We start from the raw sequence: 15,359 nt of genomic DNA on the forward strand, positions 1-15,359 counted from the left end.
CACACACAAATTTCTTTTTCTAATACGCAACGTCACTGGTAACAACTAGTCGGCTGGTCCTTGATCTGTAAAATGACCCTAATATGCTAGCTAAAATGAAAAAAAAGAAATATATATATATATATATGTGATAATAGTAGTAGTAGTTAATGTTTATGTAGAATTTTAAGATTTGCATGGTGATTCACATATATTACATAATTTGATTCACAACTATCATGTGAGCTACCATATTATCCCCTTTTTACAGATGAAGAACCTTGCTAGTAGATGTTAAAGGCAGAACTTAAACCTAGGTCTTCTGACTCCAAACTAAATTCTTTTTCTAATACACTACATTGCCTTTCACACACATTATACATATATGTGTATATATGTATATACATATATGTCTATATATGCACATACACATATGTGTATAAATGTATATAAGCACATATGTATATACGCACATGTGTATATATACATGTATGTGCATATATGCATATACACATGTATATATACACGTGTGTATATATGTGTATATGTAAATACACATGTGTGTATATACATATGTGTATATACATATAGATAGATATCTATAGAAATATAGTTGTTCAGTCATTTCTAACTCTTCACAACTCAATTTGGGATCTTCTTGGCAGAGATATTGGAATGGTTTGCAATTTCCTTCTCCAGTTCATTGTACAAATGAGGAACCAAGGCAAACAGGGTTGAGTGATTTTTTCCCAGGGTCACACAGATAGTAAGTAGCTGAGCCCATATGTGAACTCAGGTCTTCCTGACTCCAGATCCAGTGCTCAATCCACTGTGCCACCTAGCTGCCCCCTAAGTATACACACACACACACACACACACACACACACTGTTCTGTGTATATGTCCCCCCCCCCAAGAGAATAGAAGCTCATTTAGGACATGGACTGTTTTGTTGTTGTCTTTGGACTTTGAGCAGCTAACACAGTGCCTGATACATGGTAAATATATAATACAAGCTTGAAAAATTAATCAATGTCTATCCCTCTATGTAACTGAGTTACAGTGAAGCTGGCGGTCATGGGATTTGAGGAGGATAATAAACTGGTAGGTGTTTGAAGAGACATTAACATAAATATTGAAGTCTCCAAAAAGCAAAGAAATTCGGGCATAGAGGAAGACTATAACTCATGTGCTGAATTTCTTGAAAGAGGAGGAAGAAACAACTATGGGTCCAGCATATAACAAAAGCGGCTAGATGGCACAGTAGATAGAGTATTGGGCATGGACCCAGGAAGACCTTAATTCAAACACACTTGCTAGTTGTGTGACTCTGGGCAAATCACAACCTCAGTTTGTCTATTTCCTCAGCTGTGAAATGGGGATAATAATAGCATCTAGAACACAGGGTTGTTATGAGGATCAAATGAAATAAAAGTTTCAAAGCATTTAACACAATGCCTGGCACATAGGTGCTTAATAAATGCTTGTTTCCTTCCTTCATCAAGGATTCATTGATGAAACAAAGTCCCTAAGGGGATAAGATTATGGAGATTGGAGGAAGGATTATCTGTGACCAAGAAAAGGGCTATCTTATTCTCTCAGAACAAAGAAGAAAAGGGTTGGTGAAGGAACAAAGAAGTATAGAGTAAGAAACTCATGTGGATAGCATCAGTTGTCCCTGCAGAGCTGAAGTACCTTCCACTTTTTTATTCTTTTTGCAGGGGGGAAGGCTGGGCAATTGGGGTTAAGTGACTTGCCCAAGGTCACATTGCTAGTTTTGTGTTAAGTGTCTGAGGATGGATTTGAACTCAGGTCCTCCTGACTCCAGGGCTGGTGTTCTATTCATTGCGCCACCTCACGGCCCCATTACCTTCCACTTTGGAAGGATGCCAAGCACAGCTGTGCTGACCAGACACATTCATGGTGGGGCTGCTGCTGCAGGGGAGAAGGAGCTAGCACACACCTGGTGAGTGCAGTAGCAGACAGACCCTGCTGGCTGTGGGCCCCTACAGGAGAGCAGAGTCTCTGGTTTCAGTTCCAGGGCAGAGAGGAGAGCTGTAGTTTGCAGCCACTTGGAGGGATTACAGGGAGTAAGATCATTTGTGGGACTGTGTGACCCTGGGCTCTAGTTGCGGTTTAGGAATAGAGAGGAGAGCCCAAGGTTGAGCCCTGGGACTGACCTTATAAAATAACAGTAAGAAAAGGACCTGAGGCTTGGAGTATTATTCCCTATACCTCAGGACTAGAACTTGGTCACACTAACAGCTGCTAAAAACAAAAGAGAATAAAATAAATAAAAATGAGCAAGCAAAGGAGAAAGAACCCAACATAGACAGCTAACTATAATAGAGAAGATACTGGTTCATATTCAGAGAAAGATAATGGAGCTTAAAAAGCCACTCCTTTTTCAATGAGAAACATCAAATAGTTCCAAGTACAAAAAGATTTCTTAGAAGAACTTTAAAAGGACCTTAAAAATCAAATAAGAGAGATTGAGGAAAAAATAGGGGAAAAAAAAGTGTAATCCAAGAAAACCATAAAAGAAAACCAACCAACTTGAAATAAAGAATCAAAAACTTTAACCCCCAACTGCCCTCCAAAAAGCAAAAAACAAAAAAAGAATCAAAAACTTAAGAAAATAATTTCTTGAAAACTAGAATTGGGCAAAGGGAAGCTAATGGCATTCTAGGACACAGAAATAATAAAACAAAATCAAAAGAATGAAAAAATAGAAGAGAATATGAAACATCTCCTCGGAAACACAATTGATCTGGAGAACAGATTAAAGAGAAATAATATAGGAATAGTTGGACTGCTTGAAAATTATGATTAAAAAAAGAATCTTGATACACTATTACAAGAAATTAAGGAAAATTTAATGAATGGAGCACCAGCCCTGGAGTCAGGAGGACCTGTTTGTGATGAAAAACTTCATCTAAAATTTAATTAAGAACATGGAGATCTCTTAGGATATGAACAGGAATTTACTCTCTTCACCAGGTGAAGAGGGTGGTCTTCCCCATGACTGATCATGAGGAAGAGGCACGTTACAAAAGGCAGAACAAGAATTTATACCCTAATGGGGTCCCTTCTCCCATAGGCTGAGAGGTGGGCTCAAGTCTCGGTGGGAAAATCTTCCCCAATGGTAAACAACAGAGGAGCCTGCCATTATGGCTTACAAAGAACAAGGATGCTGATTGACAGCAAGGGAAAGAGTGGAAGGGCCTCAAAGCAATGGGGAGGAGTGAGCTCACGATGTCCCTGACCCCTACTGGTTGGGAGGAGGGGCCTGCAGAGGCAGAAAATCTAAAAGCCTCCTGAAAGGGCTTGCTTTTGATTAACAGCAGAAGGAGTGGGGGAAGGGAGAGGGAAGTTCTAAGAAGTTTTCACTTCCCCCCAGACAGACCTGAGTTCAAATGCGGCCTCAGACATTTACACACACACACACACACACACACACACACACACACACAAAACTAGCCGTGTGACCTTGGACAAGTCACTTAACCCCAACTGCCCTCTCCCCACCAAAAGCAAGAAATTAAGGAAAATTGTCCTGAAGCTCTAGAATGAGAAGGCAAAGCAGAAATAGAAAAAAATCTACCAATCACCACCTGAAAGAGATCCAAGGAGGAAGACTTACAGGAATATCATAGCTAAGTTTCAAAGCTCTCAGGTTAAGGAGAAAATATTGGAAGCAACAAGAAAACAATTTAAATATTATAGAGCTACAATAAGGATTACAAAAGACGTAGCAGCTAGTACATTGAAGGATGATTGGTCTTGGAACACTATATTTCAAAGAGCAAAAGAACTGGGGTTATGACCAAGGGCAACTTACCCAGCAAAGTTAAAAATAATCCTGGATGGGAAAAAAAAAAGAATATTTAACAAAATAAAAGACTTTCAGGTATATTTGTGACAAAATAGCAGAATTTAAGGGAAAATTCAACATTTAACATCCAGGAGAAATATAAGATAAACATTAAGGACCAATTATAAGGGACTCAAGGTCAAATTGTTTACTTCTTATATATGAAAATATTATCAGTTCTTTTATGACTGTCATTTTTATTTGGATAGTTTGAAAGAATGGCTTGGGCTGAGTATGATGGGGTGTTTCTAAAAAAGTCAAAACTGTAGGGAGAGATAAAAAAGAGCAATTACCTTTACATATAAATGAGGCAAAAAAAAAAGAAAAAAATGACACAGAAGAAGCTAGGGAAGGAGAGAACAGGTAGTGCTGAAACTTTATTCTCATCAGGAATGGGTTAAAGGGGTAACAAAATATATTATCTAGAAGAGTATAAAAGTCTTCTAAATTCAGAAAGAAACAAGAGGGTAAGGAGATTGGGTAAGAAGGGAGGATAAGGGAGGGATCCCTGGAGGAGTGGGTATGTTAAGGAATAGGAGGGCAAGATAGGAGGTAGAAGTAAAGCAGAGGAATGAGGAGGTATAAAAAAGGGTGAGGGCAGTGAGGCAAAATAGAAAGGAGGAAAATATACTACAAGTAATTATAGCTTAGAATATCAATGGGATGAATTTACCCACAAAATGAAAACTGAGAGGTTAAAAATTTGAATTCAACAATATGTTGCTTTCAGGAAATGATACAAAAATGAGAGATACACAATAAATATAAAATAAAGGCCAGAAATAGAATTTATTATGTAAAAAAAGCAAGAGTAGTAATTATGATCTTGGACAAAATTGGAGTTAAAATAGATTTAATCAAAAGAGAAAAATGGGGAAACTATAATATGTGTCAGCCTTATTATTCAATATTGTTTTAGACCATTAAAATAACTAGACAGTATAAAATACCTGAGAGTATACCTGCCAAAACAGATACAGAAACTATATTAATATAACACAAAATACTTTTTATACAAATAAAGTTAGATCTAAATAACTGAAGTAATATTTATTGTTCATGGGTAGGTAAAGGCAATATAATTAAAAAATGACAATTTTACCTAACTAATCTATTTATGTAATGCCATCCTAATTAAATTACTGAAAAATTAGCTTACTGAGTTAGAAAAAAAATAATAAAGTTCATTTGGAAGAACAAAATGTCAGAAACTTTTAAGAAACCAGAGGGAAAAAGGATGTAAAGGAAGTAGATTCAGTAATATCAGACCTTAACCTATAAGGTGAGGGCATTGTTGAAGCATTAAGTGGATAATTTTGATTATTTTAAGTTAAAATTTTCTTGTATAGATAAAACCTATGCAGTCAAGAATAGAAGGAATGAAGAAAATTGTAGGGGGGGGAAACATTCATAGACAATCTCTCATATAGAATGTGATTGGGTTAGAATACTGTTCTGGTGTAGGAAATGATGAGATGGTTGATTTAGAAGAATATGGAAAGACTTGGACTTATCAAGGATGATATCCACAATCAGAAACAGATGACAAGTGGAAATAAGCCTAGTATGGTCTTTCATAAATGTGTATAAGTGCATATGTATGTATATGTTTATAGATATCTATGTATGTGTGTGTATATACATACATACATGCTTAATTGTTGCCTTCTTTGTTGGGGATAGAGGAGAAAAATAAAGTAAAAAGTACACAGAGGAGAATGAAAGAGGAAGTAAAGAAAGGAAGCAAAGAAAAGCTGGACAGCTTTGAAAACAATGTATATTATTTATTATATTGGTTTTTTTGAAATAGAGATTTGTTTTACATTAAATCCTCTCTTATGTTCTCCTCTGTATATGGCAATATTTTCTTATTTTGTATTTACATTTAAAATAAGTTTAAAATTTTTCTAAAAAGTATACATGTGAAATCATGAAAAACATACATGATTTCCTCTAACAGCACTCTGTCCCTTGTCTAAAGAGGGTAAATGTTCAGTGTGACCCAGTGTTGGAATTAGCAAAGAAGAAACAGTAGAAGGTCAAGTGACCAAGGGATTCATGACTAGAATACAATGCATTTTTGATATGAGTGACTATGGGGTCAAGTTTACTAAAACTCCTCTTCTTCAGGCAAAATACTATCATCTAATCATGCCTCTTCATTCTGAGCTTGTAAAATTGATTTTTGCACCCAAATGTGTAATGCATTTCATTTTAGTAGACTAAACCCAATGCTTTAGAATGTCGAGATCTTTTTGTATACTGACTCTTTCATCAAGTGTATTTAGCTATCTTTCCCAGCTTAGTGGCATTTGCAAATATCATGAGCAGGCCATTTGTGCCTTTATTCAAGGCATAAATAAAAATGTTAAATAGCTCAGGTCAAGAACAAATACGTATCATGTGAAAGACCTCCCTGCAAGTCTTTTAAGTGATTAGAATAAATGATCGCTTGTCAGTTATGTTATTATATTTAGGATGTTTTGGACTAAATCACTGACATCCCTTCCACTAGAGACCTTCCCTATCCATACTGAACTATTAAGAGATACTCTTGAGTCTGGCTATTTCACCATATCTGAATCCATTTAATTATATCATCTGTCCATCTTCTCTATAAAAATAATACAAGATGGGGCAGCCAGGTAGCACAGAGCATAAGAGCACCGGCCCCAGTGTTGGGATGACCTGGGGATCGAATCTGGGCTCAGACACTTAGCACCCACCCAGAAAGACCTGGCCGTGTAACCTTGAGCAAGTTACTTAACCCCAATTGCTTAGGGGCAGCCAGGTGGCTCAGCGGGTCAGAGCACCGGCTCCAGTGTTGGGATGACCTGGGGATCAAATCCGGGCTCAGATACTTAGCACCACACCCAGAAATAACTGTCCGTGTAACCTTGAGCAAGTTACTTAACCCCAATTGCTTTAAAAAAAATAATACAATATGCTTTATCAAATGCTTTGCTAAAACCTAGGCAAATTGTACTTCCCTCTTGCATTCCCCTCATCTGCCAGTTTAGTGACTCTCTTTAAAAAATAAAGTTGTATGATATGGTAGATAAAGTACTGGACTTAAAGCCAGGAAGACCTTCAAATCCTTCCTCTGACACCAGCTTTATTTTCCTGGGCAAGTTGCTTAATGTCCCAAAACTTTAGACTATTCCTTAGAAGTTATTTACTAAATTATAAATTAGATATAATCTGCCTTACAGGAAGTTCCCAAACTAGAAGTTACTGACATAAGATGAATTCACAGATTCCTCACATATTCATATATGACTGTAAGTACATCAACAGGGGAGTATTTTCCATGATACATTGCATTAGCATTTCATAACAGGAATTCATTATATTCCATACCTTAATGGTTTCAACCAGTAACAGTTTATAATCAGGAGAGAATATAATATTTCCTACAGGCTCTTGCACATCACAATAGTCTTTTACTCTGTAATGAATTCCCTCGATAATAAAAGAATGCACAATACCATCCTTGATGTAAAAAATAAGAAAATAAATGCAGGTGTTAGCTTCTGTCATTGTAAAATAGATTTTCCACACTAATCTGGTCAAATGAAGAGCATGGCTATACACATACTGTTTAAGAAGAGCATCCCTCCCTTCTATTTTAAGCAAATTCTACCTATTTTAAAAAAAGTATTAGCTAAAGTCTTACCTCCTTCAGGAAGCCTTTCCCAAATCCTTATCAATCTCCTCCTTCCTTGAAATCCAGTAGTTTTTTTTTAAGTTTGTATGAAACTGCCAATTATTTACAATGCTATTTATGATAAGGTAACGAAACTGATTTTCTTTTGTAGCTTTCATAGCTTATGGAAATTAATCTTATAATTTTATTCTAACATTACCTCTATTGTCTTATATTCTCTAATGTTTCATTTATTCATGTCTGGTCTTAAATTTTTTGAGGGAAGAAGCTTCTTTTTTCATTTTCCTTGGCATCTAAGACAAACCTTAGCACACAGTTAGCATCTAGTATGTGTATATGTATATACACACAAATACATTTTGTCTCCTTGTCAGTGTGTATACTCCTTGATATTAAGGTCTGTTTTGTCTTTATCTTTGTATTCCCAGCATCTGGCATAGTGCATGGCACATAATAAATGCTTGTGGATTAACTGACTGAATAATAGTCTGCTTATAAACAGACACAGGCTATTTTAACTGTCCTTCAGTATATAAAGATACTATTGCTAGTCTGCCTACAGGAAGACTTTGAGCTCTTTTTTTCTGGTAGCAAGACTGAATTTGAGCTAATATATCTACATTCCCTTGATCAGACCCCTTGAAATCAATATTAGACAATTATAAGGTGTCTGGATTCAGGGCTGTCCATCACTCTGGGGATATAGGCCCAAAACAAATAAATCCAACTGCCAACTCTTCCCTAAGAGTCTACTACTTATCTTTTGGGTGGGTTAAAATGGTATGAAAGTCAGTTCTAAAGGGGGATATAAAGGATTAAAACAGTCGGAGAAAGGTAGGGCAGAGTTCCAGTTGGGAATTTATGAGATGACTATATACATACATACATATATATATATAGGTATAGGTATGTATGTATATATGTGTGTATACACACATTAAAGATTTTTAGCAACTGAAATAGCCACATCCTGTTACTCTTGTGACCTTCTTCCAGGAAGTACCTTAGAGCTAACCCTTCCTATAGATAGGAGCAAAATTTTGATCCAGTGAGGGACAAAACACATAATCTCTAACAAAGAGAATTAAACAGCCACTAGGTTGTTGACTCTTATGTTACATTGAAAAGTAATAATTGATCTGGGTTATTTTTCATTTTTTGCAGTTATAAGCTGCAATGGATAATCATAAGAGTGAGGAATAAATTCAGAAATAGATCATATTCAACATCTCTTTCACATTTGTGATCTTGGGTCAAGTAACTTACCCTTTTTGGACCTGATTCCTAATGTATAAAATGGGGGGTTTAGAAAGGATGACCTCAATGGACCTCTTCTGGTTCTAAATCTCTGAACCTTGAGAAAATCGCTGAGGTTGTAAAAACACTAACACTCCCAAGAATATAAAAGAGTGACAGAAATATACAATTAACATTAATTGTATGGAAGCAAAAGTTAGCTAAGGCTATAATTGAATATAATCATCTGGGATTTTTTTTTTTACTGTGGCTCCTTCACCCTTTCCACCTTGTCCCCCGAGATATTATATTTCTTAAAGTCTTCATTCAGTTTCAAAAGACAAACAACAAAGACAGCAATTTAGAATATTATTTTGAAAGAATTAACATTGTAAAATCTAGGTCAGAAGAACAGGAAAAGGAAACTCTGTGCCATGTATTTTCTAAAGGAAAATAAATATGGGAGAAGAACATCTTACATTTCCTGAAACAAATGGTCCTTCTCTGTGAAATGCCATGGTGTTTATGCTGGTATCTTTAGAATGGATTTCTTCATTTTCATGAAATAAAAACAAAGTAGCATAGATGACAGAAATATTAAAGTATAATAATAATCAGCAACTTTGTATTCATGCTATTGTGAAGAGGTAGTATAATAATAAGTACATAGTACACTGGACCTGAAGTCAAGAAAACTTGGGATCAAATCTAGTCTCAGACCCTTACTAGCTGTGTAACCCTGGGAAAGTCACTTACACTCTCAGGGCATCACTTTCCTCATTTGTAAAATGCTTACGGATTGAATTCAATAAATGTTCAATGACTGACTGTAAAATGAGGAAAGCAGTTGATTTCAATGACCTCTAATCTATCTGCCACCTCAAAATCATATGAACTTTTTCATTTATACTATTATTCTTCAATTTTCTGGAAGTTTTTGTCCAGAAAAATGAGCTTTATGAAATAGATTCCTCAAGGTGGAAGAAAACAGCTTAAGAGGGTTGCTAAGATTTCTTACTTTCAGGAAGAACCAAATCTAAACCATCCAGAATGTATGATTTTCAGTCACTCACTGTCAGTCTTTTAGCTAGTAAGTCAATAATCACTATATGGGGGGTTAAAAGGACCTAGAATACATGTTTCTTTTTTTCCTATCCTCAAAGAAATTTTATGAGGCAAGAAAGTTGTAAACAACTGTAGAACATCATCTTCAGAACTACAGAGCAACATATCAACAAGTAACCTTCTGTTAAAGTGACCAATAGTTAAAATAGGTGAGAGAGCTAGAAGAAATGGATTGGCATAGCATGGTAGAAGGCCTTGAAAAACACAGTCTCCTAAATGGAATTCTCACTGCTTTGGAGGATCCTGGATTAATCGGCAAGACCTTTTCCTTTTTTCCACTCTTGGGTCTTCTGGAGCTTACCAATAAGATGGGCTGAAGTGTACCTCTCCACACCACAGTCTCAATCTGAATGCATCCATAAAACATACACAATCTTCAAAGGATATCCTACTTGTGCAGACCTACAAATGCAAATCTGCAACTTGCAGTGTTTGAGAGTTAGTAGTCTAAGACCCTGAGAAAGTTATGTGAATTGTCCAGGGTCACACAGTCAATATGTATCCGATTTTGGACTGGAACCTAGATATCCCTATCTCTGAATTTGAGTCTGTCTACTACTCTATGCTGCCTCTCTATAAGGGATGATAGTAAAAAATAACAACAATTATTAATATTCATGAAAATGAGAACTACTGACAATTATATAGCACTTTAAAATTGGCAAAGCTCTTTACATATATTATTTGAACCTCAGATACTCTGTGAGGTAAGTATTAAAGATATTACTATTTTCCCCATTGTACATGTAAGGAAACTTAAGTGACTTGCCCATGGTTTCACAACCAGTAGAGGTGGGATTCAAACCTAAGTGTTTCCTTATTCCAAATACAAAACTCATTCCATTATATCTGGTACAATAGCACAGGGATGGTAATGAAGAGACTGTGGGAAATGATCTATAGGGGGGAGCAATGAAGGAATAAAAAGAGAGCTGTAGCATCGAAGGAGAGTAGCAAGCCTGCTCTCCTGTAGGCCTACTTTATGTAAGTATATATTTGGCAAGTTTTGCACTATGAAAATGTTTTAGTACACCATGGAATGCTTTATTTAAAGTAGATGTTTTGCCCATGGAGATTTCTATCTAACTCCCTCAATAGACAGAGATAGATAGACAGGGAGGTAGAAAGAACAGATAGACAGAACCTCAACTGGTCTGGTTTTTTTTTTAAGGTTGTCTAAAAGTTGTGACCATAGGTGACCACTTATGTAGGATAACTACATGTACAAGCCCTAAGGGGGATGCCAAGAAGGAATAGCAAAAAAAATCAGGTAAGATAATTCATGGACACTGCTTTTCCTTGAAGATATAAGTCCTCGTTGTATTTTAAGGGTAGTTTACACAGTCTTTTTCAATGACCTAGTCTAGTAGTTGCAATTATAGGCAGCATTTCCATAGGCTATCAAGAAGCAAAAGGTTGACCAAGTATCTAAGAGGGGAAAAAAGGAATCCTAAAAGATCTATTTTGGAGAAGAGCGCTCTTTGAGAGAAGGGCACGGGACACACAAAAACAATTAATTCCCCATCACAGAAAAGATAATTTATTTCATAGAAGGGTACTCATCAAGCAATTTACCTTAAAGGTTAACATAAGCTTGAATTTACTTATCCTATGATATTAATTCAATTTTCAAGTACATACCTCTTTGTCTCCACTTTTCTTCAGGTGTCAGCATGGATGAAGGTGTCACGGTAATTATATTTTCATCTATATATGAAAAGAAAAAAATGAAAAACTTTCAAATACAATGCCTAAAATAGTACCTTGCACATAACAGGTGTGTAACATATGTTTGTTGAACCTTATTTCCTTAGCAAACCCAACACACTACAGTATATCACACATCTAAAATCTGAAGTCAACAGAAACATTTATATACTCTATTTTCTCTACTCAGTATGAAATAATACCCACATATTATTGGCTTTAGAATATTCCAAGCAAGCTGCTATCCTACAGTAGCATGATATGAAAGGGATAAAGAAACAAGAGTATTTCTCATGCAACTTAAATTCCAAAGGCACTAAGTGACCTCCAAATTAAATATGATTAAGATTATCTTCTTTGGATCCCCCCACTGAAGCACAAACACCCACAAATGGGTGGCTAGCTTTCCTAAAGCAATCGGGGTACATTAATGTATCACTGAGCCATTAGTCTTATTATCTACCAAAAAGGGCAATTCAATCCATCTGGGGGACACAAATCCTGGCCCAAGGAGTTAGCTGGGAGGTAAGAAAAATCAATACCTAACTGAAGGAAATGTTGAAGATAATAAGATCAGAGACTGTTGTATAGACAGGCTGGTCTACTCTGAGAGCAAATTTCTGGTTAAAATGCTAGCAGGACAGACTGGAGAGGAACCCAGCTCAATTAGATCACCTGAGAGATCACTTCAATTATATATTAATAGTATTACATTTCTTCTCATTTACTACCTCTTTCCTAATAAAGAAAGAAGTTGTGGGGGAGAAGGCAAAGAAAAGAAAAATAAAAAGATAGGATCAAGGGAAATATACAATTAACCATTATAACCATGCCAATAAAAGGGACGAACTTACCCATAAGAAAGAGAAAGACAGAAAAATTAGAGAGCAGAATCCAACGATATGTTATTTATAAGAAACACACTTTGAAATAAAGTTTCACAGAGAGTCAAAATGAGGTTCTAGAGTAGAATTTATTATGATTTAGGTAAATTTTTAAAAGAAGCAATAGCCATCACAATCCCAAATAAGACAACAATAAAAATAAATGTTTTTCAAAGAGATGAGCAAATGAACTTAAAAGCAGCATACAGAATAACATCAACATTTAATATTTATGCATTGTATGGTATAACTTCTAAGTATTTGAAGAAAAAGCCTCTCAAACTGCAAGAAGCGGTCAGCAAATTATAGTAGTTGGGGGCCTCAATGTGCCCCTTTAAAACCTAGACAAATCTTGAAAGAAGTTAAAGACCTGAACAGAATTTTGGAAAAGTGAGCTATCACCAATCTCTGGAAAGTAATAAACAGGAACAGATTTCTCAGTTGGACATGGCACCATTACAAAAACTGACCATATGCTAGGGCATAAAAACCTAATAAAAAAGCAGAAATGTTAAATATATCCTATACTCAACTCAAGGCAATAAAAGTATAATTAATAAGGAGCCTTTGAGGAAATGATTCAAATGTGGAGATTAAATAACTTTATCCTAAAGAATTGGAGGGTCAAAGAAATAATCATAGAAATAATAATTTCATCAAAGAAAATGACATTGGTATACCATTTTTGGATTTGAAGTAATCATTAGGGAAAATTTTATATTTCTAAGTACTTGCATCAACACAAAAGATAAAAGAGATAAATTAAAAAACTAGAAATGTCAGACAACCCTAAATAAACATCAGAATATAAATTCTAAATATCAAATAAGAGATGAAAAAATTGAATGCAAAACAATTAATTGATAAAAAATACGATATGTTTGAAAAAATGAATAAAAGCATTAACTGATATTATTTTTAAAAGATAAATGCCAAATTGCCAATGTCAAAAAATTAAAAGTGAGAATTAACAAAACATTAAAGGAAATAGGAATAAGCCATTTGCCCAATTATATAAACAAAATTATATACAAAAAAATACAACAAAAATTCAACAAAATTGAAAACATAAATGAATGAATATTTGTGAAAATTTTAAAATAAACTGATTAGCAAAGTAAGAATAAATGAATTTAAATAAGCAAAGCTTAGAAAAAGTACTTGAACAAACTATAAATGAATTCTCCCCACCCCCTAATGCACAGAACCACATGGATTTAAAGTGAATTGCCTGAAACATTCAAAGAATTATTAAAACCAATATTACACGAACTATTTAACAAAATATGAATAAGGGGATCCTACCAAATTTATTCTATGACAGAAAAATGGTCTTGAAACTAAATCATGGAAAGACAAGTCTGAGAAAGAAAATATAGATGGATTTCCACAAGTCCATCCATGGATTCAGTTAAAAGGTCACACTTAAAGATTTAGAAGGCCATGTTTGGCCTTAAGGTTACAAGTTCCCCCCCCCCCCCCCCCCCCAGCATAGACCAATATCTCACACTGTATGCCAAAATAAGATTAAAATGTGTACATGATCTAGCCATAAAGACTCACCACAAAGAAATTACAATAACATAAAATAGTTTACTTGCCAAATCAGTAGGTAAGGAAAGAATTTAGGACAAAAATAAGAGATAAACTATCGCAGGATGTAAAATGGATGATTTTGATTACATTAAATTAAAAACGTTTTGCACAAACTAAACCAATAGAGCCAAGATTAGAAGGAAAGAAGAAAACTAGGGACATTTTTTACAGCAAATTTCTCTGATAAAGGCTTCATTTCTCAAATATATAGGGAACTGAGCCAAATTTATAAGAATACAAGTCATTCCTCAATTATGTAAATGGTCAAAGGATATGAACAAGCAGTTTTCAGTTGAATAAATCAAAGCTACCTATAATGATAAGAAAAAATGCTCAAACTTTATTGATTAGAGAAATACAAATTAAAACAACTCTGATGTACCACCTCACACTATCAGATTGGCTAATATGAATGAAAAGGAAAATGACAAATGTTGGAGGAGATGTGGGAAAACTGGGACACTACTGCATTGTCAGTGGAGTTGTAAACTTATCCAATAATTCGGGAGAGCAATTTGGAACTATACCTAAAGGGCTATAAAACTGTGTATACCCTTTGGCCCAGCAATAGCATTAGTAAGTCTCTATCCCAAAGAGATTCTTAAAAAGGAAAAGGACCTATATGTATAAAAATATTTATAGCAACTCTTTTTGTAATAGCTAAGAATTGGAAATTGAGAAGATACTCATCAATTGGAAAATAGCTGAATAAGTTGTGGTATGATGAAGTATTATTGTGCTTATAAGAAATGATGGAGTGCTTGCAAAAAAACCTGGAAGGACTTACATGAAATGATGCAAAGCGAAGTGAACAGAACAAGGAGGACATTGTACACAGTAAGAGTAATATTGTATGAGGATCAACTCTGAATGACCCAGCTATTCTTAGAAATACAATGATTCAAGATAATTACAAAGGCCTTATGATGAAAAATGCTATCCACCTCCAGAGAAAGAACTGATAGAGTCTGAATGAAAATCAAAGCATACATTTTTCTTATTTTCTTTATTTTTCTTGTGTTTTTATCTGCCTTTTCTTTCACACAGCTAATATAGAAATGTTTTGCATGACAACACTGGTATATCTATATCAAATTGCTTGCCTTCTCAATAATGGGGTAGAGGAAGGAAGATAATTAGGAACTCAAAATTAAGAAAAATGTTAAAAACTTTTTAGACATAATTGGAAAAAATGAGAAAAGAAAAATAGCTATTTGTAAAACACAGATGGTTATACAAAAGTATATTTTATCTATCCATTATTTCTTGTACAATTCAGCTTGGGTGCTATC

General features: G+C 34.9%; 1 protein-coding gene across 1 annotated transcript in view; it reads right to left on the reverse strand.

Annotated features, from left to right (window-relative positions):
- Positions 1 to 15,359, reverse strand: part of LOC138168350 (cilia- and flagella-associated protein 43-like) — a 180,349-nt gene that overhangs the window by 126,977 nt on the left and 38,013 nt on the right. The window contains exons 6-8 of the mRNA XM_069097395.1: positions 11,522 to 11,587; positions 9,235 to 9,305; positions 7,213 to 7,344 (exon numbers count right to left, since the gene is read on the reverse strand). Coding sequence (XP_068953496.1) covers positions 7,213 to 7,344; positions 9,235 to 9,305; positions 11,522 to 11,587 — 269 coding nt within the window. The remainder of the gene's footprint in view (positions 1 to 7,212; positions 7,345 to 9,234; positions 9,306 to 11,521; positions 11,588 to 15,359) is intronic.

Source organism: Petaurus breviceps, unplaced genomic scaffold, assembly GCF_028583685.1.
Source record: "Petaurus breviceps papuanus isolate PSGF00001 unplaced genomic scaffold, PetGlider_PUasm1.0 37, whole genome shotgun sequence".
NCBI lineage: Eukaryota > Metazoa > Chordata > Mammalia > Diprotodontia > Petauridae > Petaurus > Petaurus breviceps.